Below are 26,046 nucleotides of genomic sequence, written 5' to 3'. Positions count from 1 at the left end.
GCTCCCCTGGGTGAACTGTTCAGCAGAGCTCAGCCCAGGGGAGCCTGTGACCCTCTGCCAGTTGGCACCAAGGCCGCCCTGGCTCCTAGACACGATGCACCATCTGCTGCCCCTGGCTCCCCCGTCCCTGGGCAAGGCAGAAGTGGGAATGGGGGCCCTGGGTCCCTCCTGGATGGTTTGGGGGGGCAGCAGTTTCTGGCTCCACCCAGGACAGGTGCAGGGTTCGCCGCTCCCCATTTCATTCTTGCGTTTTCCACGTGGGCTGCTCCAGGCCCCCGGCTCAGGAGAGGGAGAGTAAAACACTTTCCCGCTCAGAAAGTGACCTTGCAGGGAACCTGTTGACTCCTAATAAGAAAATCGCATTCTCCTTCCCCTCCCGCCTTCCCCCACCCCTGCCCCTGGCCCCGGCCAACCCTGATTTATTCAGCACCTCATCCTGTTCCCCTGTTCTAGAGGTTTTAGCATCGTCATAATGGAGGAAATACAAGGGGCCCCTCTGTGAGCACAGGGAAGTGTAAAAGCGAGAACAGGGATGCGTGTGGACGAGGTGCTGATGGGTCGATACCCAGGGTACCCTAGGGGGGAGGCGTCTGATCTTTCTGTGCGGAAGGCGACGGCCCCGTTCCTCTGGGCCAGGGTCTGGCACCTGTGACTCACTCGGGTGTTTTATTGCCCCCTCCCCACCCCGGCTAAAGAGCAGACGAGATATGAAGGGAACCCAGAGGAAGAGCCTTGGGGAAGGATCCAGAATCAGGGGATGTGGGGCGGAGGCTGGGGAGTCCCTGGATGTTATGGGGGGAGAGGAGAGATCTGTGGGGGGGGGGGGGTTCGGGGCAGACAGCAGTGACCGGCGCCCCCCCCTCCCGTCTCATACAGCCCCCTGGGTGGGTCCCCTGAGGGGAGCGGAACTCTCGCCAAGGCGGGAAAATCCGGTTGGAACCGGTTCCCAACGGTCGCTCGGCTCCCTCGCCGCAGGGCCCCGGAGCCAATCCCCCTCCCCCGCCCAGTGCGGGTGCAAGTGCCCAGCCTCAGGGTACGTCTACACTACAGCGCTAGTTCGAACTAACTTAGTTCGAATTAGTTAATTCGAACTAAGCTAGTTCGAACTAGCGCATCTAGAACTAAAAACTAGTTCGAACTAGCGTTTTGCTAGTTCGAACTAGCGCGTCCACACTGATTGGACGCAGGGGGGCATTTAAGGGCAGCTGAAACCGGTTCTGGCAGGGCATCAGGTCAGCAGTTGCTTTGTGTGGCTGCTGTCTGAGGCTATCTGAGGCTCGTGCTTAAAGGGACCCCCCCTGGACAGCCGGTTCTCAGCTTTTCCTGCTTGCTTGCCAACCTCGCCGAGGGACAGCAAAGCGTCGGTCTCTGTGCCCGTCTGTGTCGGTGCTTCCCTTCGGGGGGTACTGCCGCAGGTGGCAACATGGAGCCACGGCTCGCCCTGCACCTTCTGGTGCACGTTCTGGACTTGCTACTGCAAGCCTGCCAGCAATGGCTCGAGGCTGCCTGGCACCACCTGGGGAACGTCAGCCCCCTGCCTCTCCGCCTGGCCGCCCTGGGGGCCGTGGAGGAGCCGCGGCGGCGCCCCGGCACCGGCGTGCCCCGCCGCATCTGGCGTCTGGACACCAGCAGCGACTGGTGGGACCGCATCGTCCTGGAGCGCTGGGACGACCGACAGTGGACCCAGAACTTTAGGATGAGGAGGGACACCTTCCTGGAGCTCTGCGAGTGGCTCGCCCCTGCCCTGCAAAGAAGGGACACTCGCATGAGGCCCGCCATCCCCCTCCAGAAGCGGGTGGCCATCGCCCTCTGGAAGCTCTCCACGCCGGACAGCTACCGATCCGTCGGGAACCAGTTCGGCGTGGGGAGATCCACTGTCGGAGCAGTGCTCATGCAGGTACGGCGCTCGTCGGCCACCGAGCCGGGGGGGAGGGGGGCTGCGAGGAGGGGATGGGCCGCCCCAGGGACAAAGGGGGGGGCGGGAGGAGGCGAAAGCGCCCCGCACCGGAGGGGTCGGGCTGTCCCGGCCGTACTACACGCCGCCAGGGGGGTTGCTTCCGGGAGTGGGGCGCGGGGCACTGCCAGGGCACGCACGCTCCCAGCCACCCGGGCGCCCCACTGATTGACGCTTTGCTGTGTCTCTCTCCGCAGGTGGTCAAGGCCATCAACCGGGTGCTGCTCCGCAGGGTGGTCCGCCTCGCCAACCCGGATGCCGTCATCCGGGGATTCGGCGCCCTCGGCTTCCCCAACTGCGGGGGGGCCATCGACGGGACGCACATCCCCATCCGTGCCCCGGAACACCAGGCGTCCCGGTACGTGAACCGCAAGGGGTACTTCTCCGTCATCCTGCAGGCCGTATGTGACCACCGGGGACAGTTGACGGACATAAATGTGGGCTGGTCCGGCAAAGCACACGACGCCCGGGTGTACCGGAACTCCTCCGTGTGCCAGCGGCTGCAGGACGGGACCTTCTTCCCCGACCGCCACATCAGGGTCGGGGACGTGGACATGCCCGTCTGCCTGGTGGGGGATGCCGCCTACCCACTGCAGCCCTGGCTCATGAAGCCCTACACGGGACACCTCAATCCCTCCCGCCAGGCCTTCAATAACAGGCTGAGCAGGGCCCGCATCGTGGTGGAGGGGGCCTTCGGGCGACTGAAAGCCCGCTTTCGATGCCTCCTCACCCGTCTGGACCTGGCCGAGCACAACATCCCTCCCGTGGTGGCGGCATGTTGTGTGCTCCACAATTTGTGTGAGCGGAAGGGGGAGGCTTTCTTGCCAGCCTGGATGGCTGAGGCTGACCGCATGGCTGGACACTACGGTCAGCCCCGCACCGCCGCCGTCCGGGAAGCCCAGCGGGGGGCCATCCGGATCCGGGAAGCCCTGCGGGAGAGCTTCCAGGTGGAGGAGGAGGAGGACTGACCTCTCCCTGCATGCCCCACCGGGGCCTTCTTCCACCCTACCCCCCCCTTCCCCTTTCCCCTCCCTACCTACTGTCAAATAAAGACACCTGTTTTTCCAACAAAAACGTCTGTTTATTTCACAGAACTGGGGTGGGGGAGGGAGGAATGAAGGTGGGAGAAGGGAGGGGGAAACCTGGGACGAGGGAGCTGGAAGGGGAGGGGAGGGAAGGGAGGAAGGGAAAGGAAAGCTCAGGGGTGGGAGTCTGGGTGCCTCTCCCGTCTCGCCACACTGCGGGTCCGGGGGCGTCGGTGGGGAATGGTTGTGGAGGGGGGGGCAGAGAGGACAGGGGGTGTGGAGGAAGCAGGAGCGGAAGCAGGAGGAGCAGGAGGAGCAGGGGGAGCAAGAGGGGGAGCAAGAGGGGGAGCAGGGGGAGCAAGAGGGGGAGCAAGAGGGGGAGCAGGGGGAGCAAGAGGGGGAGCAAGAGGGGGAGCAGGGGGAGGAGGAAATGGAAAGCGGTCTAGCAGGCTCTGGAGGTGGCCTCGCAGGGCACGGCCCTGCTCCTCCAGGGCCTCCAGACTCCTCTGGCGCAGCCTGAGGTCCTCCTGGACCCAGTGGTCCTGGAGACGGAGCTGTCGGTCCAGGAACCGGAGATGCCGCCTCTGGTAGTCCTCCTGGTTCCTGGCTGTCCTGCTTGCCCGGGCGCGGGCGGCTGCTGCAGGCGGGGTGGTGCGCCCTGCAGTCCCCGGTGCTGCAGCTGTGGTGCAAGAAGACCAGCGGTCAATTACCCCAGGGGCCCAGGTGTGTGAAACCCAGCTCCCCTCTGCAAGGCCAGGGCCCCTGCAGGATCCCCAGCTGCTGCTCCGTAGTGGGCAAGGCCCAGGCGCACGGTCCCGGGGCTCCCTCTCGCCCCAGCCCCCCGTACACATAAGGGGAACACGAGGGTACTCACAGGTGGATGCCTCCCCGGCCTCTGATGATGCAGGCGAGCGGCTCTGTGGGGTGCCTCGGGGGTCCCGGGTCCTGGGAAGGCTGGCAGCAGGCTCCTGGCTCTCAGAGCCCTCTTCCTCCTCCTCGGTGTCCAGGAGCGGTCCCTCTGCCCCGGGGTCAATCACGTCCCGGGGGGCAGGGACGGCATGAGGCCCCAGGATGCGGTCCAGGGCATGGAAGTGGGGGCAGGCCTCCGGGTCAGCCCCTGGCAGGCAGGCCCGGGAGTAGGACTGCCGCAAGTCTTTAATCTTGCAGCGCACCTGCTCCCGGCTGCGCTGGTGGCCCCTGGCGGCCAGGCTGGCAGCCATGCGTCCATAGACGGCCGCGTTCCGGTGGCTAGTGCGGAGATCGTGGACATTTGAGGCTTCCCCCCAAACCTCGATGAGGTCCACGATCTCCGCACTTGACCAGGCGGGCGCCCGCCTTTTGCGCCCCCGGGCAGGCTCCCGGGAGCCGCCAGGCTGGTCGTGGGGAGCAGTGGAGGGCTGGGAGCCCTCGGATGGCTGGCTCATAGTGTGGCAGGTGCAGGCTGTGCAGGCACGGGTGCTTGCAGCCTTGCAACTGGCACAAAGTGAGTAGCCAGCCCGTGGCCCTTTAAGGGCTCCGGGGCCGGGAGGGGGGCAATAGAGTTTCCCTGGTGTTGGCCAGAGTGGCCACCAGGGAAACCTGGGAAGCCTTAGCCTCCCACAAGTTCGAACTAAAGGGCTACACAGCCCTTAGTTCGAACTAGCTAGTTCGAACTAGGCGTTAGTCCTCGTAAAATGAGGTTTACCTAGTTCGAACTAAGCGCTCCGTTAGTTCGAATTAAGTTCGAACTAACGGAGCGCTAGTGTAGCGCATAGGAAAGTTAGTTCGAACTAACGTCCGTTAGTTCGAACTAACTTTCTAGTGTAGACATACCCATAGTGAGTAGCAGGGGTGGATATAGGGCAGGGCGAACAGGGCGACCGCCCCGGGCCCCGCGCTCCAAAAAGCCTCGCGCATGCGCCGTGGCAAAGGGGGGGCCCCACGAAATTACGCTGCCCGGGGCCCTGCAAAACGGTCATCTGCCCCTGGTGAGTAGTTGCTGGAACAAATCTTTAGCTGTGACATTGGAAATACAAAATTAAAGGGCAGATTCAGCCAGTCTTACTCCCTGTGAACCATCCACTCACCCTGAGATGCTTTCACTCATCTCTTCTGAAATGCAGCACATAAAGGATCAGGCGAGGGCTGTTAGAGCCGTCCAGTGGAGTTGGGTGCCCGATTCTAGTAAATTGCAGCTCCGCTGGTTTTCTTTAAAGCCAGCCTGTAATTGCTGTGTTGCAAAAGCAGGTACCCAGGGCGCTCGAAGACTTACCATGGGCCCCACCTCCTGCTGCGTGGCGGCCTGCCTGTCTCTGCTTCTGCCGGAGGTCTAATGCCATGTAGCCCTCTTCGTCTTCCATTGGCCAAGTGTGTCCCTGCTTTGATTTCCCAGCAGGGGCTCAGAGCGGGGCAAGGAGGTGCCCCATTAACTGGCCATCAGGCATGATCTGTGCAGCTCAGGGCACCTACAAGCACTGACCGTTCTTCACTAGAAACCACACAGGAAATGCAGACATTGCGTGGTGTGCATTAAGTGGCTACCGCTCTGTCTTTCCCCCTCCCCTGGATTGTTCTGAGAACCGAACGGGCCGGGTAGATCGGCTTTGAATTCAAGCGGGTCAGGGCCCCCCAACTAGCCCTGCTGAATGGGGTTTACAACCACTGAAAGTTCGCCCTGTGTCCACACTAACCGCCTCCTAAATCATTTCCACCGTGACATCCTCTGGGTACCAAAACCAATCTTCCCAGCTCAGCCGCAGAAGCAGTGCATTCTGGGAAACTCCGCAAACCCTCCTCCCCCAAGGCACTGAGGGGCAGCAATGGGAGGGGAGAGATGGACATGTATAAATCACTGGCCAAGACATGGTCTGTGACCCCAGCTATGGGTGACCTGCAGAGGCTATAGGTCTGTTACAGCCCTGCACACGGCCTCTGGCTCTCTTGTGCACACTATAGGGGCTCACACTTCTAGCTCTGAAGCTGCCTGGTTCAATTCCTGCTGGTGCTCATCAAGTAAGTGCCCATTTTTCCAGTCCATTTACCATTCTCATGGCTCTCCCCAAGCCTTTCCAATTTAGCAACATGTTTCCTGGATTGTGGGCACCAGATCTGGACACAGGATCCCAGCAGTGATCACACCAGGGCCAAAACCAGATGTAAATATCTTCCCAGCTCCTTCAAGAGTCCCCTGTTTCTACATCTCAGGGTCATCTTAGCCCTTTCGGCCACAATGTTGTACTGGGACAGGAGTACGTGGGAAGACAGCCTCATGATATGTGTGTTAGTAGCATTCTGAGGCAGGCCTTAACATGGGCAGAGTTAAGGTTGTTTTGTGGGTGGAGCATTCTCCCTCTTATAGATCAGTGACCTACGTTCCTTTGCTACAATAGCTGCATATCACATTGTGTATTGTTTAACCGGCCTTTGCTGCTACAGTCTGGCAGGTGAAGAGTGTGATTTTCCAAAGTAGTGCCAGTGGTTTGACACTAGAAAGAATTGTAACCAACCAGTGAACTTGCTGGAAATTGATTCGAGGCATTTCAGCTAACACATGAGCTGAGCCTGCTCATGGGACTTTCTCAGGAAATTGCCGTTGGTCAAGAAATCGCTTCACACAAAAGGAGTTGTTCACACCACCAGCATCCTTTGATGCTGCAGCAGGGCTAGTTCAGCTCAGCACTTCCTGTCAGTGCGGGGGGTTGCCATTCGCTGCTCTCACTCTCCCCCTCCCCTGCACGCGCGTGCACACACACACACACACACAGCCTCATGCTCTAGATGTCCCTAACATCCTGCCTGCTAGAAGCTGGGACAGAACAATATGGGATGGATCACTCGGGAACTTCCCTGGTTAGTTCATTCTCTCCAAAATACCTATTGCTGGTGAGTGTTGGAAGACAGGTCACTGGGCTAGTCTGATACAATTAGCCTGTCATAAGACGGGATTTTCAGGTGTTCTCTCCAGAGCGCACGCGCTCGCTCTCTCTCTCTCTTCCTACTGCCTCCCCCCCCCCTCTCAGCTCTTCTCCCCCTCCTGCCTCTCTCTCCCTTCCGTCTCTCCCCGCCCTCTTCCCCTTCCCCTCCGCCGTGGTGCTTGGCTGAGTGCTGCCTGCTCAGCTGGGCTGCCGCGAGGGAGGGGGGCGGGGCGGTGATGTACACGGCTGGGGCCAGGGCCGTGTACATCACCGCCCTCCCTTCCCCTCCCACCCCGGGGAGCCCAAACAGCCTCCTGCACTGCTGGCTCCCCCGGCGGCCTGGCTGAGGGGCGCAGCAGGAGGGGAAGGGGGGTGGTGATGTACACGGCCCCGCCCCCTGGCTGTGTATGTCACCGCCCCGCCCCCTTCCTCTTCCTTCATGGCGGCTTGGCTGAGTGGTGCGTGCTCAGCCATACCACCGCGGGTGAGGAGAGGAGGGGCGGGGCAGTGACATACACGGCCATGGGGCAGGGCTGTCGACGTCACCGCCCCCCCCTTCCCTCTCCTGCAGCGGCCTGGCTGAGGGGCGCACTACTCAGCGCCATGGCAGGAGGAGGAAGGGGGGGCCGCCCCCTGGCCGTGTACATCACTGCCCCACCCCTCCTCTCTTCCCCTGCGGCCGGCCCCTACAGCCCCTGATCCTCTCCCAGCTCTGCTTCCCACCCCCCTTCTGGCCAGCCCCACTCCCTTCCCCTCCCTGCGTGGTGCCCTGCCCCGCCCTCCTTCACTTTCCTCCGTGGCACGCTGTGCAGCCCCCAGCTGAGCGGAGCTCCCTCCGGGCCCCAGCGGGGGAGCAAGAGGTGGCAAGTGGTCCACCCAGAGCCAGAGGCTGGAGGTCTGGGGGTGGGGAGATCCCAGCCTGCCCAGAGTGGTGCTGGGCCTCCTCCCAGCCCAGCACCTGCCACTGAGTAGTCAGATGGGTCAGTGGGGGAGGATTTGCCTGTGGGCCGGGATCCCGCCCTGTGCCCAGGTGGGTCGTGCTGGGTCCAGGTCTGGCGGGAAGCTGGGTCTGAGCGGCTGGATGTCACCGCCTCCATGGGATCTGTGCTGCTGCCGTTTAGCTCCAGCTTCCCCAACGCAGCCTGGTCGGCCGGGCACCTGGCCTGAGAGCTGATGTCAAGTGCCTGGGGAGCCTTGACCCCAGATCTCCTGTGCGGTGTCACTGCTGCTCCCCTGGAGCCCGTGCCTGGGGCAGTTTGGGTGCTGGGGCAGCTCGGTGGGGTTACCAGGTAGTCTTAAAAAAAAAAAATACCAGACGGGGTGGGGGAGGAGGGACCAGCCAGGAGGGGAGCGGGGCTGGCTGGGAGGAAGGGGAGGGGGGTCTGGGGAAGGGCGGCTGGCGGGAAGCAGAGCTGGTCAGGGGGAGAGGGGGTCAGGGGCAGCGGGGCTGGCCAGGGAAGATCAGGAGGGGGAGGAAGAGGAGGAGGGGAGAACTGGCCAGCGGGAAGCAGAGCTGGCATGGGGGAGGGGTTGGGTGCAGCAGGGCTGGCTGGGGGAGATTGGGAGAGAAGGAGGGGAAAACTGGCCTCCGGAAACAGGGCTGGCGGAGGCAGTGGGGCTGGCCGGGGAAGATTGGGAGGAGAAGTGGGGGAGAACCAGCTGGCTGGGAGGGTAGCGGGGGAGCGCCCGGCCATGTGCAGATCCCAGGGCACTACCTGTCCCGCGCATGGGCCTGTGAGTTTGGCTGTGGCTCCATCACACGCTGGAATAGCGCTCAGGAGCAGAGACGGGGCTTCCCCTCCTCTCCAAGGCGTCACTCCAACCAGAGGCCCCCCAGCGCTGATCACGCCCCCCTCCCAACCACTCCCCCCCGCCCCCAGCCTTCCATCCGACGCCCAGCCGGAAAACCAGGAAATACCGAACATTGCACGTCTGGTATTTTCTGGGTTTTTTTACTGGACAGAGGGCCCGAATACCAGACACCTGGCAACCCTACAGCTGGGTGGGGTGGGGAGCAGGACCTGAAGTTAAACCATCCCCTTGGTATACGTGCTCCATGGAGGTCAGTTCCTCTTAGAATCTCTCTTGGCCCTGCTGCTGCACTGCCCCCTGTGGAACTGTCTCTTTTGGCTGGGGGCCGGGGTTGGGGACAGGGAGCGGGAAAGGGAACTGAGGGGTGTGAAAGCAGCAGCTTCCTGCCCTGTGGGAGTGTCGCCCCCTGTCTGTGACCGACGGGAAACACCCGGCTCCTGCCTCACACCCGCTCCCTGGTTTCTGCCCTGCAGGTTTGTGATCGGAGGAGACGGGGGCTGTGCATATCTGAACAAGGACATTGGGGTCAGCAGCCTGAGATGCACCAGTGAGAGACGCTGGATCTGCAGCAAACCAAAAGCACTTACAGCAGCAAAGGAGACTCCAGCGGGACGAGGCTCGTAACAGGAGTGTTGGACAATTGGTCCTGGGAAGGCTGGACTGGTCTTTCTTCAGCATCACGCCTGAGCCTTTCCAGAGTGTCAGGGGCTGGTCTGGTAGCACTTTATAGACTAACAAAACATGTAGATGGTATCATGAGCTTTTCAATGAGTCCACATCCTTTTTGTAGTGGGGGGCCCAGAACTGGACACAATACTCCAGATGTGGCCTCACCAACGCTGAATAAAAGGGAATAATCACATCTCTGATCTGCTGGCAACGCTCCTCTTAATGCATCCTAATATTCCATTAGACTTCTTGGCTACAAGGGCACATGGTTGACTCATCCAGCTTCTCATCCACTGTAACCCCCAGGTCCTCTTCTGCAGAACTACTACTTAACTGATTGGTCCCCAGCTTGTAACTATACTTGGGATTCTTCCGTCCCAAGTGCAGGACTCTGCACTTGTCCTTGGTGAACCTCATCAGATTTCTTGTTGTTGGAAATAAGCTAGGACACTCTGGGTGCAGGTGAAAACAAGCGGAGGATTTATTATACATCAGCTGATGGAGTGACACACAGGGGTTACCCTGGTCAACACTGGTTAATTAACACAATACAATAGATTATATAGTCAGCAGGTGGACGGAGGAAAAGTGATTTGATAGGTCTAGCAGCAAGACGAAATGAGCACATAAGCCAATAGAACTACTAAAGATTACATAATATCTCCGCCCATTGCAAAGTAACAGCTCGTTAATTAATATACAGGTGGTTATTGTTTAAATGCCAAAACATGTCAGCAAAACAGTAATAACATTTTAGTCTGCATAGATGATGATGTTGCTATAGCAGGCGGGTATGGCCTTGAGTTGGTGCAGCACTTGGTTCTTAGGCTTATTATCTAGGAGTGAAGCAAGACAGTTTAAGCAAATTTTATGAATGTTATCTTAAGCAAAATGTGTTACATTACCAACTGAGACCCTGTTCGAGTGTTTTAGAACGTGGGTTGCTATGGTGACCAGGGTCTTTTACTGTCTGCAGTTCTTATCCTTACTGTGGTGTTCCCAGGCCTTAATCCTAGAATGGAGTTATGCTGTTTAGAGGCCTACTAGCACATTTAGGGCTGCCTCAGTTTACCCTACAGTTCCCTCCTTTTGACCTTAGGGTTCCCTGACCCGCCAGGTCAAATACAGTAATTTCAGGGTGTTTATTTTACGCTGGAAGCGACGGCACAATACCAGTACCAGTATGAATGTTATGATTGAAACTTCCCACATCATTTGGCAAAACACTACCTAAATCCACTCCCAGGGTATTTCTTTGCTGATGAAGGCGCTGCCCATGATTTAGGTTTGACCTCTACTGCCTGGTCGAGTGCCTCAGAGGTAGGTGTTTGGCATGGTCCACGGTGTGTACCTCAGACGGCCGGCCCCGATATATCTTTGGGCATTGGCCACCAACTCCTTAATCTTTGCCTGCAGGGCCAGTAAACCCTCCTCTTGGTACTTACTTCCGCTGTGCCACTCAAGATCTCATGTTAAGTTACCCATCACTCCCGAAGTGCGATAGAGCTGCATTTCATCAACGGTCAGGATCGCCCGGTGGGGGACTGTTATGCACACAGACAGATATGTAGAGGGGCAAGATGGAGTGATCTGTCTGGGTAGTCAAACACCAGTAGGTACCGTTTATTTGGACCAGCTCGATGTTTATTTGTTTTTCTGTGAGAACCACATTAAACCTAGGCAGATTCGTCATGATGTTAAATGGGCAGATACATAAAATTTTTATCAAAGTGGGTGCAATAATCCCTGGATACAGGGAGGTTTCTACACCTTCAGAATAAGCAATGCTCTCTACTCTATCTATATGCTCTTGCTTTGGTACAGGCAGGGAGGTTACTATTCTGATTATTGTGAGTGAGGAATCCTTAGAGGGGCTAAAACAAACGGTTATACTATGGCCTGTCTAGGTGGGCCTTTGGGTCCTTAATAATTCTCTACTTCCCCACTCTCATGGATAGGCACAGGGAAGATGGGGACTCACCACTTCTATAAGGGCTGGGTGGTAGTGGCTAAAGCTTACCCTGTTCTTCAATACTGGCCTTTTAATTTCTTTAATTTAGTTTGATTAATTAACAATCTAATTAGTCTCTGGTCCAAATATCTGGTTAGGTTTAGTGAAGTGGACACAGAGCTGAACAGATCCTTCAAACTATTTAGGTTCACTTGATTAGCTTGGCTAGTGTCTAGGCCTTTACAAGCACTGGATATTACTGCATCTACCAGCCTGGACATAAGTGCTACTGACAGAGTTTCCAGGCTCAAACCAATCTGCGATGGTATCTGCTAAGCCCCGTTGTTGCCTAATTAGGCACTTGCCAATTCCATTAGCCAGTCTAGCACACAGCTGGTCTATACCAGTGTGGAACATCACCAAGGTAAGGACCAGTGACAGTTATCTTAGTTCTGGGACTGGTCTGTTGAGGGAATGATGTACAATTGGGAGGCTCTATTTTGTCCTCAAGGACTTGGTTAATAAAACTTAAATGAGGGCAATTTAGCAATGGCCCTTGTTTAACAAGTGACAGCCATGCCTTAGGGGTTACCTTTGTTTGGGTTTTAAGTGGTAAGCCCCAGTAAGAGTTAGTAGGTTTAACTTCAGTGGCCTGATGTTAGTGTTTAGCTTCTTTCCTACAATATTTCATACAAACTTTAACTCAGAGGACTGTGTATTCTTTGTCCTCATAGTGTTCATGTTGTTACAATAAACAAAATAATTATGTGTGAATGAGGGGAGGCCCAAGGCCGTGTATTCTCCATTGCTAGTAGTGTGTATTTGTTCTATGTATGTGACTTGAAAGACGTTACATTGACTAGAGTTACTGTTTCTCTTATAGGACCAAGCATGGTTCACAGATGTTTAATTGTTAATAGGAACCTATGCAATTCCATAATTCTTGAGGCCTTTTAAGGCATCAGGCACCAATGAGTAGCAGGGCAAGTAGCTGTTATTGCAATGGTGAGGTTACTAGTTTCCTTATTGTTGTGGGCATCTTTACTTAAATATGCTGATGTCCCGCTTGCCCGTGTTGTTACTTATAGATTTGTTATTATCTCTGGCCAAACCACTTTTATGGTTGGTGTGCAAATTTGCAGAAGCTAAATATTTCATTTGTGTGGCCATTAAAGCAAAACCAGTCTGGTGGGGGAGAGGGCTGGTACCCGTCTCCCATCCTCCTGTTCACGTGATGCGCTCCTTGCTTCCTTCCAGTTCTTTTTTTGTTCACCTGTAGAGACATTGTTAACATTCTTCTAGCCTAAATAATTACTAAACTATTATCCTTTTACTGAATTTTAAAGTTGACAATTGATTAAGTTTAGAGTTGCCAATTGATTGGGCCCAATTATTAATTTTGTTGGTTTAAATCCATGCTTCTGCTTTACTTAAATTATCCTTTCATTAAAACAATTTCCTATACACAACAACATTTGCAATATGTATTACAATTAAGACACATAAGACAAACTTGGACAGAACACAAACTTATTATGTCATGACACAGAACCATGGTTTTTTGTTGTTTGTTTGTTGTTTTTCTTCAGCTGGTACCAGCGCTTTCTGATGATCTGAAAGACAAGAAAACATTTCTACCCATATTGGGGTAGTGCATTATATTTAGAATACTTTTTCTTTACAGATGTTCTTTCTTAATTTTTATTATCCTGTTGTTACCTAATGGTATGCTTTGTTTTGCACACCAGCTTCAGAGGGTTTGAGTAAATTACTTCATTGTTCAATTATTAAGTTGAAGATGACATGCTTCAGTTTCCCTCTTGTACTGCAGTTCAGGCTCTTTTTTCCTTTAATGTGTGAAGCTTCAAATAATTTGCTGCCACAGAAACTTTTTCTTAGAACAAGGCACTTGCTAGTTACTATTTTAGCAAGCAAAAGGTTTTCTTTTCCTGAAAAGAATCATATACAATGTTACAGGCTTACTTATGAGGAACAGTGCTCCCCCCTTTCTAGAACAGACAGGCAGTTTGCAGACACCACTTTGGATCTTAAAGCAAGCTAAAAGTGCTATCAACTCAGCCTGGAACAGAGACACAGTGAAGTTTCAGGGCTTGGATTCTTAAAACAATGGTTTGTTTTCTTAAAGAGTAAATTTAACCTTAAGGATTGAATGTATAGATTCCATTCTTCTATACAGTTAACCAGTTAAGTATCAATCGAATTTCTTATTTACTTTCTACTATGCCAATAGGACTTTAAACTCCTTGCCTTCTCCTTTCACATGCTTTTTTTTTTTTTCTTTTCTTTCTTATGGTTTATCCTGATTCCTGCTAAATGACCTTTTCTAATGACACAAGTTTATCCAATATTAATTTGGTAAGGAGAGCGGGCTTTCCAATTAGCCCCCACACCTTCTTATTCTTTTCAATATGTAAATCTAAATGTGTATTATTGCAGTTAGCTATTATTAATTTTAAACTTCTTAGTACAGGGTTTTTATAACATCCATGCTCCAGCAGTTGATCTATGCTGCTGATTCTGGGGTGGATCACTTGCCCATGCTCTGTAAGGAGATTTATGTTGCAGAATGTGTCCCCTTGTTAGGGCAGATTTAGCTTCTGGTGATTACATCTTTAAATTTAATTTCTACCGGTTGCCTTTGAGGTGGCTTTTAGGTTACTTCCTCCCACGCCCTCAAGCTAATTATAACAGCGTGTGAGGGAAGGGTTTTAACTGTTTTTTTCCTCTGGACGGCCTCTGCTCATGCATTGTGAAACATCCTTGAATTGCCTGTGATTCCAGCCGGAGAGGCTGTAGTTATCTATTTGCTAACAAGGCCTTGAGAATCTCCTGAAGTTGGTTGGCAGACTTTCCTACTCTTGTATTGTTCTGTGTAAATGTTTCTAACTAAAATGCCTAGGGTTAATATGGCTTGATGGTCGGCAGGCATTCTTTCCTTGAGAATTTGGAGGAATACTTCCCATCAGCTGTTAAGTTTATTTGCTTTGGATCGGGCAAAGTTGTTACTAGAGCCCGTTTTTTCATTGGGAAGAGCTGATCCTTTTTAGTTATCTTTCATGCCTCCTCTCTAGCTATAACGATGTATAGCTCATATGGGTCTGGGCATAGAGAGGAGTAAAGGGGTAATGTGTCAAATTCCCCCTCTAAGCTTGGGAGAGGCAGCACAGTTGATATGCGCCAGCTGGGAAATCCTTTCCTCTCACTCCCAGTGCATTCTTTTAGCTCAGAGGCACTGCTGCTTGTAAGTTACATTTCTTACCATAGGGAGGATTTCTTTTTGCTTTTCTGAGCTTCAATTTTATCCTTCAGGGCTTTAATTTCTTTTCTGTTAATCTGTTAAATGCTTACAGGTCCTTGGACCATGATGCACATACATGTAGTAGGTGCCTTTCTACAGTGGGGGTATGCTTAGACTGATCCCCATTCATTTTAGTTATTCAGGGGAGTATTTTGTCCACTCCTTGTTTGTTCAGTGGCATATAGGAAACTAAATCTACATACTCCAAAGAAGGGGTCTGCTGCGTTTAGAGTGTCAGACCTTATTAGCAGCTTATGAAATAAGGGGAGTCGTCACTCCCTCACATATCCACTCGGCCTCAAGGTTCGGCTGACCTCCCCTTGCATTTAAGACCTTGTCAGCGGCAGTCACTCCTCATACCTCAATTTGCATTCATTCAGATGAGTGATTATAAATGTGGTTTTTAACATACTATCAGTAGGAGAAATAGGATTATCTCTAGCAGGAAAAGGAGCACTCCTTGGGATTGAACAAATAATGACAGGGTATTGTCACGTTGCTGAATTGGAGGGAAGCAGCCAAATCGCTGCTGCACCCCTAGGTGGGGGTGTTGGCCCCAGAAATTGGTGTGGGGGGAGCCATGTGGGGTGTTGAATGGGAGATTGTTGTTTGTTGATCTTATGTACGCTATTTATGTGAGTGTATAATGTCTATGTGTGTAGGTAGGAATCTGTAATCTGTGTGGAAGCTGAATATTTCTGTGAATGTGGTTAAGCATGGCTATGGACAGGCTGAGTAGCAAAGCCCTGTGGAACAATGACTCTCAATAGGCTATGGACACACTCAAAGAATGGGATGTGTCACCTGAGGGCAGCCAGCAGGAAACATAGAGATTGGCCTCTGAGCAGGTGACTTGCTGCATACAAGAAGAGGCCAGGAAGGAGTATAAAGAGGCCATGTGGTCGATGCCATTTGGTTCTCAGCTCAGCACTTCATCCCAGAGGCAGCACTGCAGGGATTGAAGAGCCCGGAAGACCTGTGAACCCATCCTGATCTCAGGATGTGCAATAAGAACTTTTAAACCAGCAGCTGCAACACCTCTGCTAGAGCCTGCATCGAGAACTGGGAGATTCGGTGCATGTAACGTACTGTACTTTAATAACCTTACTCTCATGATTTTCTTTCTTGTGTTAATAAACCTTTAGTTTTAGATTCTAAAGGATTGGCCCAGCGTGAGTTGTGGGTAAGATCCAGAGGGTAAATTGACCAGGGATCTGTGGCTGGTTTCTTGGAACCGGACAGGACTTGTTCGGGGTAGGTGGGATTGGGTGCTAGGACCCCCCACCTGTGTATAGGCCCGGGGCCATCTGGGGCACGGATATTGCTGGGGTGTCGGAGGGGTTTTGCTCGGGAGGCTTCAGGCAGGCAGCTGAAGCGCTCTGTGAGACTGGTTCGTGGCCTGTGTGGAGAGGTCGCCAGTCGGGGGCTGTAAGGAACCCCGGATTTGAGCAATTCGCCCTGAGCGGACGCCCTTAGCTGTGCCCAGACACGGCCTGGTCCGTCACAGTGGCGTAGTCGGCAGGATCCACAGATCTTGGTCAATTGAGCTTTGGGATCAGGACCCCACGCTGTCTAAATTTGATTTTTGGTGTTGAGAGTTTGGTTGATTAAAGAGCCGCTGCGATGATCCCGGAATTATATGAGAGTCTGAGCAAAAGTGCTCTGAAGGATTTGTGCTTGGGGAGAGGCATTGCCTTTAGGAAAAGGGCCTCTAAACTAGATCTGGTAGTGTTGTTATTAACCAGAGATGTGGATGAAAAGGAGCAGAAGCAAGCCAAGGAGGCTGCTGAAAGAAGGCGGAAGGCAGATGAAGAAATTGCTAAGAGACAGAAGGAGATGGATCGGGAACTTGAGGAGGAAAAGGCAGAATATGCTGAGAGACAGAGGAGGGAAGAGGCAGAGCATGCAAAGAAGATGGCCCTAGCCAAGGAGGAAAATGCTAGACTTGACCTCCAGCTTAAGAGACTAAAAGAACAAGAGAGACTGTATTCTCCTGAAGGTTCAATGTATAACTCTGTGGGTATGCGGTGTGCTTATGATATGGCAGACGTATTTTACCCAGCTGATGTGATGACCCAACCCCAAAGCATGTATGAATGCAAACCTTTTGTGTTACCTGTAGCTAACAGGGAGGTCTGGGAAGGGGGTGCATGTGGGTATGGAAAGTTTCCTGGAGCTGGTCAGTCTCCCTGTAACCAAGGGGAAAGTGTCTCTACATGTGAGCCTGTGGGTGAGGGCCCGTCTGATGCCTCAGAGGTGAGGCTGGAATCAGAACCAGGGCAGGAAGAGCCCAGAAATCAGGGAAATGTTTCTCTGGGGCAGCCTGGAGTGGCTGGCCAGAGTGAAGTTTTAGTTGAGGAGTTGGTGGCTGGTGAGGTTTGTGGAATTGAACCTGCACAAGCTGAAATTGATTTGTGTGAAGAAGCACAGTGTGTGCAAGCTGGCAATTTGGCTGGTGAAAGTAGCAAGGGGGCAGTAAAGGAAGCTGTCCCAGTAGATAGCTGTATGCCTGAGATTAGCCAGGGGTGTGGGGACAAGGGAGAAACTGCCTCTGGTTGTCTGTCAGTGTGTGGGGAAGAGTTTCTTCCTTTGTCTGAGGAAGGTGCCCCACAGCCTGTGTTGGCTGAGAGCAGGGCTGTTGTCCCAGAGTTGGGTCTGGATATGGCTAAGGCCCAGGAAGGGGGTGGCCCAAGGTTTGTGTCTGCTGGGGAGAGGGATGAGGTGACTCAGGTAGAGTCAGTCAGTGTTTTGCCAGAACCCCAGAGACCAGACAGTGGTGACCCTGATATTGTGCCTGATGCTGCTGTGTTGCTGGAAGAGGGGGGGAGCAACTCTGTGGGAGCAGGGAGACCCCTTAGCCCGGGCACAAGGAGAGATTGAGGGCATGTTAACTCTGGAGCCTAATGATGGTGTGGAAGTTTACAGCCATCTAGAGAGCTGCACAGGGAGTGAAGGTGCTTCTGACCCTGTCTCTTGTGAGTCTGTCTATGTGCCTGAGAGGGGATTATCTGTGAATCCACCTGAGGGGCCAGAGATAACTCAGGGAGTAAGGGAATTGCAGGAGGAATTGGTTGTGGCTCAGCAGGGCAAGGCTGCTGCAGAGCCAGGGAAGGGTGAACTGCTGCCTAAGGAAGCTCATAGGGAGGAGAGTCCTGGCAGTGCTTGTAGCAAGCAGTTTGCTGTGACTGAGGGAGGTGACAGGGCCTTGCTGGGAGAAGGCATTCAGGAGAAAGCTCTGCCTGTAAACAGCAGCAGCTTCTTGTGTGAGGCACTTGTTGTAGTGCCTGACAGACAGAACTTGTCTGTTGGCAGTGACTCCACTGACTTGGGTTTAGGGAAGCCCAGTGTGGATGGTGGTGGAGAGGTCTCAGAGGGACTGAGGGTTGTTCCAGATGAGGCAGGAACAGCCAGAGAATTGGAGCAGGCTGCTAACCCAGTGACTGTGGGTGACCAGCTTGCTGGGAAGTCAGTGTGTGTGGGACAGGATTGTTCCCAGGTGAAGGAGGAGAGTGGGAAGTTAGTGTCTCAGATTCAGGAGAAGGACTGTGTAGCCAAGTATGCAGAGCAGAACAGCTGTGTGGTCACCCTCCCTAGGATGCAGGAGATGGCAATTAAGCTCCCATCTCTAGACACGGTGGACACTCATACTCAATCAGGGAGGTTGATATCTGGTTCCATGTGGAAACAGAGGTTAGAGAGGGACAGAGGAGAGACTTGGGAGTCTACAGCTTACTGCTGTTACCCCACTGAGTGGGGGAAGGGGGAGAATTCCAGGGCCATTGTGAGCCAGGGAGTCACGCCCAGCCAGCCCTTTGTCTTGGTCAGGCCAGAGGTTTCAGGCCTGGAGCCCAGAGGACAAGGGGGAGGGGCAGGACTTGCTTTGGCCAAGAAGATTTGCAGGTTGAACCTGAAGGGAAAAAACTGCAATGGTGTGGAGCCAAAGAAGGGGCATGATGGGGAATGTCAATATACACCTGATATAGGATTGTTTTTGTTACTGATGTTAATTCTTGTAACCAATGTATTATTGTTGCAGAGAATTGTAACGGTATACAATGTGCATGATCTTATGAAAATACCATGTAATCTGTCTGGAGATGTACCAAACGACAGACGGTATGTAAGGGGACATTGTGATGTTGCTCTTTCATGGTTAACACTTGTAACTGGTTTTGGAACTTCTTACAGGACAAAAAGGGTTCCAGCCAGAAGGTCCTGTGTGTAGCCCTTCTGCCGGATAGGCCTGGCAGGAACCAGGGCTGGGTTCAATATCTTGGGGTCAATCTCACAAAGAACCGGCTCGAGCCCCCACCCAGTGATCTGGGAAATTCATGCACCCCTGGGCGCCTCTGAGAGGCAATGCTTCCCCACTCGCAAGCACTGAGTCTGAGTGTAGGAAAAGAACATTTAATGAAACAGAGGAAGAATTGATACGGCATTAGCTTGGGGGAAAACACCACAAACAGAGTTCATAACCCAAACATGAGCCCCCACCCCGGCCAAGATTCGCTCGAAGTCCACCGACTCCCCAAAAGTCTCTGTCCCCACAAGTCTCTGTGCCACCCAGAGTCCCAAAGTTCACCCACAGGGTTTCACCTCCCAACCTGGGTAGAAATGGGGGTGGGGAGATAGGTAAGGGGCACCTTATACGAAACTCCGCTACGCTTCACCAGCTGTCTCGTCCCACACCTCTGGACGCTCCGCTGGGCACCTGTCGCTGCTTCTCGCCTGCTGCCGCTCCACGCCACGCCACTGGTCGCCACTCCTCACCTGCCGCCGCTCCACGCCACGCCGCTAATGGCCGCTCCTCGCCTGCCGCCGCTCCACGCCACGCTGCTAATGGCCGCTCCTCGCCTGCCGCCGCTCCACGCCACGCCGCTGATGGCCGCTCCTCACCTGCCGCCGCTCCATGCCATGCCGCTAGTCGCCGCTCCTTGCCTGCTGCCACTCTACTGGCTGCAGTAGGTCTGGCTGTCAGCCAAACCAGTGATTTCAGCTTAGTGATTTCAACTCTCAGCCAAACCAGTGATTTCAGCTCTCAAATGAATCCAGCTTTCACTGGACTAGCAAACAAAAAGACTCCTCAGGGAGTCTGCTTTAGGTCTGTCCTTAAAACAAAGGGGGAAAGGTGCAGGCTGGGCCAGTCTTATAGCTCACACCTGGTAGGTGTGAAGCAGGCTGACTCAAGTCCTTTAACCCTTTCCCCCAGCTCTGTTCACTCAACTCTGGAAGGGGGGAGGCTTGTTCTTCCGAGACCTCTTACCATGATGGTGGTGTCTCTCCTGCAAGCACTGGTGGCATGTTTGACAGTTCCCACATTTAGGGGTAGCATGATTAGTGACCCCCACAACAGTCCCAAATTATATACAATTCTCCACATTCCATTCCAACACTGACCCTCCATCAGCCCTGGCTGAATGGGATTTACATAGCCACACCTTGGATTCTCTCCTGAGCAGTATTTACATGTCAACAGTTAACAGTTAACAACCTTGTAGAGCTAAACAACTGTAGTGGGCACACCCACCCCTCCTTTCAGCTGGCTGACAGCAAGCAGCAGTTCAGCCCCTGCTTACATGTGTAAGAAGGAAACTGAGGCACACCACCATTTTGTCGGGGGAGGCCTGTGATGCCCTCAGTGATGTTACTGGCATCACTTCCTGCATCAATTTTGCGTTGGGGGTGTCACGTTGCTGAATTGGAGGGAAGCAGCCAAATCGCTGCTGCACCCCTAGGTGGGGGTGTTGGCCCCAGAAATTGGTGTGGGGGGAGCCATGTGGGGTGTTGAATGGGAGATTGTTGTTTGTTGATCTTATGTACGCTATTTATGTGAGTGTATAATGTCTATGTGTGTAGGTAGGAATCTGTAATCTGTGTGGAAGCTGAATATTTCTGTGAATGTGGTTAAGCATGGCTATGGACAGGCTGAGTAGCAAAGCCCTGTGGAACAATGACTCTCAATAGGCTATGGACACACTCAAAGAATGGGATGTGTCACCTGAGGGCAGCCAGCAGGAAACATAGAGATTGGCCTCTGAGCAGGTGACTTGCTGCATACAAGAAGAGGCCAGGAAGGAGTATAAAGAGGCCATGTGGTCGATGCCATTTGGTTCTCAGCTCAGCACTTCATCCCAGAGGCAGCACTGCAGGGATTGAAGAGCCCGGAAGACCTGTGAACCCATCCTGATCTCAGGATGTGCAATAAGAACTTTTAAACCAGCAGCTGCAACACCTCTGCTAGAGCCTGCATCGAGAACTGGGAGATTCGGTGCATGTAACGTACTGTACTTTAATAACCTTACTCTCATGATTTTCTTTCTTGTGTTAATAAACCTTTAGTTTTAGATTCTAAAGGATTGGCCCAGCGTGAGTTGTGGGTAAGATCCAGAGGGTAAATTGACCAGGGATCTGTGGCTGGTTTCTTGGAACCGGACAGGACTTGTTCGGGGTAGGTGGGATTGGGTGCTAGGACCCCCCACCTGTGTATAGGCCCGGGGCCATCTGGGGCACGGATATTGCTGGGGTGTCGGAGGGGTTTTGCTCGGGAGGCTTCAGGCAGGCAGCTGAAGCGCTCTGTGAGACTGGTTCGTGGCCTGTGTGGAGAGGTCGCCAGTCGGGGGCTGTAAGGAACCCCGGATTTGAGCAATTCGCCCTGAGCGGACGCCCTTAGCTGTGCCCAGACACGGCCTGGTCCGTCACAGGTATGACATACAAACACACAACACGTGGTCCGGAAAACGCAGAGGTTCAGCGGATCACACTTTCCAGCTGTAACAGCTACAGCTCACCGTCCGACCTTCCCAGTCCCTCCGGACAGGCGCTGGGTTCTTTCTCTTCCAGTCCTAGACTTGGGTGCTTTGGCTCCCAATCTGGCTGGGCTTAACTTCCAGCTCGGGCTCGGGCACCTTGCTCTCGACCCGGCTAACTTCCAGCTCGGGCTCGGGCACCTTGCTCTCGACCCGGCTGACTTACTTCCAGCTCGGGCTCGGACACCTTGCTCTCGACCCGGCTGACTTACGGAGGCTGCGCGCGGCTTTCCTCCCTGCTTCTGCTTTTTGGTACCTCCTCGGGGAGTCCACACATGACTTAACTGTCCCTCTTTAGCTTCGTCTTTCAGACGTACTCTTAGGGATCAGCCTTTTTCCCCGAACTTCCGTGTGTGGGCTTATGCCGTACGGTCTTTTCTTCTTGTAGTGTCTCTTGGTACTTTCACAATTACTGGCGGGGATTTGCACTATGCGAGAGTGTGTACGTTAAGTGCCTGTTGGGGGGCGTCCGCCAGGTCTTACAATGTTACGTGCAATGAGAGAGTGGGTCACCAGTTCGTGCTGCCTGCCGCCTTGCGTACTCGGCCAATCCCGAGCTTAACGTACGGCTCAATCACTCCCTGGTGATTTATCCAGTCTCTCTATAACGAGCCCCTTAGTTCTAACAGTACACAACTCTCTTGTGCTCGTCCCCTGTGGGGGGTTAGATGTTCCTCCCTCCCTCTTTCAGGCCTGCCTCATATACTTGGTTCACCCTCATCCAGGTATCTCATGTCTCAAATGGGAACGGAACCAGGATGTGTCTGAAGGAAACCAGAGACGTCAACCCCTAAACCTAATGAGGTGGTAAATTAAATATACTCACCTCTCTTGGGTTTCAGTCTCCAGCTCCCGATCAGCTCACAAGCCTGAATCCCGGACGAGCCCCCAAGCTGTTGGAAATAAGCCAGGACACTCTGGATGCAGGTGAAAACAAGCGGAGGATTTATTATACATCAGCTGATGGAGTGACACACAGGGGTTACCCTGGTGAACACTGGTTAATTAACACAATACAATAGATTATATAGTCAGCAGGTGGACGGAGGAAAAGTGATTTGATAGGTCTAGCAGCAAGACGAAATGAGCACATAAGCCAATAGAACTACTAAAGATTACATAATATCTCCGCCCATTGCAAAGTAACAGCTCATTAATTAATATACAGGTGGTTATTGTTTAAATGCCAAAACATGTCAGCAAAACAGTAATAACATTTTAGTCTGCATAGATGATGATGTTGCTATAGCAGGCGGGTATGGCCTTGAGTTGGTGCAGCACTTGGTTCTTAGGCTTATTATCTAGGAGTGAAGCAAGACAGTTTAAGCAAATTTTATGAATGTTATCTTAAGCAAAATGTGTTACATTACCAACTGAGACCCTGTTCGAGTGTTTTAGAACGTGGTTGCTATGGTGACCAGGGTCTTTTACTGTCTGCAGTTCTTATCCTGACTGTGGTGTTCCCAGGCCTTAATCCTAGAATGGAGTTATGCTGTTTAGAGGCCTACTAGCACATTTAGGGCTGCCTCAGTTTACCCTACACTTGTGGCCCAATCCTCCAATTTGTCTGTGTCATTCTGGACCCTATCTCTGCCCTTAAGCATATCTACCTCTCCCCCCAGGTTAGTGTCATCTGCAAACTTGCTGAGGGTGCAATCCATCCCCTCATCCAGGTCATTAATAAAGATATTGGACAAAACCGGTCCTAGAACCGAACCTTGGGGCACTCCGCTAGAAACTGACCGCCATCCTGACATCGAGCCATTGATCACTACCCGCTGGGTCCGGCCTTCTAGCCATCTTTCTATCCATCTTACCGTCCATTTATCCAATCCACATTCCCTTAACTTGCTTGCAAGAATATTGTGGGAGACCGTATCAAAAGCCTTGCTAAAGTCAAGGTATATAACATCCACTGACTTTCCCATGTCCACAGACCCAGTTACCTCATCATAGAAGCTAATCAGATTGGTCAGGCACAACTTGCCTTTTGAGAATCCATGCTGACTATTCCTGATCACTTTCCCCTCTTCCAAGTGCCTCAAAATGGATTCCTTAAGGATCCCTTCCATGATTTTTCCAGGAACCAAGGTAAGACTGACTGGCCTACAGTTTCCTAGATCGTCCTTTTTTTCCCTTTTTTGAAGATGGGCACTACATAGACATAGCCCTTATGTCTGTCTTTATATATGCTAACAGCTTCTCTACTGTACTCTCAATTAACACAGTATGTTGCCTTCTCCCCTGGAAAAGATCCCGTGTGCTTCTTATAAGCATAACAAGTTTCATCAGCCGACACCCCCACTCCCTCTGTGCTGTTGGTTTGTATTGTGGGAACAGGTCAATCCCACTTCTCCCCCCACGTGTTTCTGCACCTTTCGTCCTTTGATAGACACCCCTCAGATCCCTTGGTAGCTGTGTCGTCTCTAAGCTGGGCAGCCTGATGCTTTTAGTTGCTCCTCATACGGACCCATTGCATGGTTTTTGTCATCTTTGGCCCCTGGTTCTGAATTTTTTCCAGTTCATCCAGGGTCCTTTACTCTAAGTCACCAGCCTCTAGATCAGTGGCCTCCAACCTTTTTATACCCAAGATCACTTTTTAAGTCTCAGACCAGGCGAAGATCTACTGCCCCGCCCCTTCCTTGAAACTCCGCCCTCTCTATTCTCCTGTCCATCACTTGCTATCCCCAGCTCTTATACACTCTATTAAACAGTTTATTTTTAAATTATGCAATATATAAAATTAAAATCACGTTTATAGTTATGAAATAAATGCTCTGTTTTTAATTAATGCTATTTAAATGTCAAATGAAGAATTTACAATGATACATTTTGTTCTCTGCTATTTTGTAAATCTAAAAGCAAGTATTGATAATTATATATTTTTTCTTCCAATAAAGTCTCTATGGGTACGTCTACACTACAGCGCTAATTTGAACTAACTTAGTTCGAATTAGTTAATTCGAACTAAGCTAATTCGAACTAACGAGTCTATAACTAAAAACTAGTTCGAATTAGCGTTTTGCTAATTCGAACTAGCATGTCCACATTGAGTGGACCCTGAACAAGGCTTAAGGATGGCCGGAAGCAATGCCGGCAGGGCATCAGAGGAGGACTTAGAGCGTGGAGCTGCTGTCTCAGGCTAGCCGAGGGCTGCGCTTAAAGGGACCCGACCCCCACCCCGGACAGACAGTTCTCAGGGGTGCCCTGCTTGAAAACCAGTCCTGGCTTGGAGTGCCTGGAGTGCCCACACTGGGCACATCACAGCACTCGGCCATCAGCCCGGCTGCACTTGCCGCAGGCTGCCATCTGGGGAGAGGGGGCAATTGGGGGGCTGCAGGAGAGCTTCCACCCCCAGAAGCCCGCAGAGCCAGCCCAGTCCTCCCCATCGGGGGCTCGTACCCCATTCCTCCCTCACCTCCTTCCACTTACCCCTCCCTAGCCCCCCTTCCTGATGTACAAAATAAAGATAACGTTTCTTCCAACATAGACTCTGTCTTTATTGAACAAAACTGGGGGAGACTGGGAAAAGGAGGTGGGAGAGGGGAAGAGAAAGGCTGGGAGAGGGGAGGGCAACTAACATGATCAGGGGTTGGGAACAGGTCCCAGATGAAGAAAGGCTACAGAGACTGGGACTGTTCAGCTTAGAAAAGAGGAGATGGAGCGGGGACAGGATAGAGGTCTCTAAAAGCAGGGGTTGGGTGGAGAGGGTGAATTCAGAAAAGTTCTTCATGAGTTCCCCTAAAGAAGGACTAGAGGACACCAAAGGAAAGGAATGGGTAGCAGGCTTGAAACTAGTAAGAGAAAGTTGTTCTTCTTGACAAAGCAAATAGTTAACCTGTGGAACTCCTTGCTGCAGGAGGCTGTGAAGGCTACAACTAGAACAGAGTTTAAAGGGAAGTGAGATCAAGTCATGGAGGCTGGGTCCATGGAGTGCTATTAGCCAGAGGGTAGGAGTGGTGTCCCTGCCCAAAGTTTGTGGAAGACTGGAGAGGGATGGCACGAGACAAATGGCTTGGTCACTGTCTTCGGTCCATCCCCTCCAGGGTCCCTAGGGTTGGCCGCTGTCGGCAGACAGGCTACTGGGCTAGATGGACCTTTGGTCTGACCCAGGACGGCCGTTGTAAGCTCAGGGCTCAGGCTCGGGGGTCTCAGTGGACCCCCTTGATTTTCATGCACACCAGCTCCTGGGGGGCCAGGCTGGCAGCTCTCCTGCCCTAGATGGCCACTTTCGTGTGCCTAGTGCGGAGATCGTTGACGAGGTCCACGATGTCCGCACTAGCCCAGGAAGGTGCCCGCCTCTTGCGGTCCCGGGCAAGCTCCCGGGAGCCGCCAGCCTAGTCCCGGGAAGAGGGGGTGCGCTGGGGGACATAGGGTGGGTGGCTCTGTGCCGTGCCAGGTGCAGGGTCTGCTGGCTGGGTGCTGGCAGGCTTGCACCTGGCACGGGCACCGTAGCCAGCCCGTGCCCCTTTAAGGGGTCCGGGGCCGGGAGGGGGGCAATAGAGTTTCCCTGGTGTTGGCCAGAGTGGCCACCAGGGAAACCTGGGGAGGGCTAGCCTCCCACTAGTTCGAATTAAGGGTCTACACACCCCTTAATTTGAACTAGTAAGTTCGAAC

The 26,046-nt window shown here is 52.9% G+C and overlaps 2 protein-coding genes across 6 annotated transcripts in view; one reads left to right on the top strand and one right to left on the bottom strand.

Moving 5' to 3' along the window:
- Positions 1 to 20,213, top strand: part of LOC142823105 (C-type lectin domain family 2 member D-like) — a 250,235-nt gene extending 230,022 nt beyond the window's left edge. For 3 of the 5 annotated variants that reach the window (XM_075913410.1, XM_075913412.1, XM_075913411.1), the window contains exon 6: positions 19,297 to 20,212. In XM_075913410.1, the coding sequence (XP_075769525.1) occupies positions 19,297 to 19,588 (292 nt within the window). In that variant the 3' untranslated portion in view covers positions 19,589 to 20,212. Of the gene's footprint in view, positions 1 to 19,296 lie in introns of all 5 variants that reach the window. The other 2 variants (XM_075913408.1, XM_075913407.1) reach the window with 1 other exon arrangement.
- On the bottom strand, positions 2,977 to 4,466 carry LOC142823102 (uncharacterized). The gene is made up of 2 exons (XM_075913404.1): positions 3,854 to 4,466; positions 2,977 to 3,658 (listed from the first exon to the last, which is right to left on the bottom strand). Exons 1-2 carry the CDS (start codon positions 4,401 to 4,403, stop codon positions 3,153 to 3,155), a joined length of 1,056 nt encoding a protein of 351 aa, XP_075769519.1. The 5' UTR covers positions 4,404 to 4,466; the 3' UTR covers positions 2,977 to 3,152.
- Positions 20,214 to 26,046: the final 5,833 nt, after the last annotated feature.

The sequence above is a fragment of the Pelodiscus sinensis genome, chromosome 32 (assembly GCF_049634645.1).
Source record: "Pelodiscus sinensis isolate JC-2024 chromosome 32, ASM4963464v1, whole genome shotgun sequence".
NCBI classification, from domain to species: Eukaryota; Metazoa; Chordata; order Testudines; family Trionychidae; genus Pelodiscus; species Pelodiscus sinensis.
This window is presented reverse-complemented; position numbering and strand designations above follow the sequence as displayed.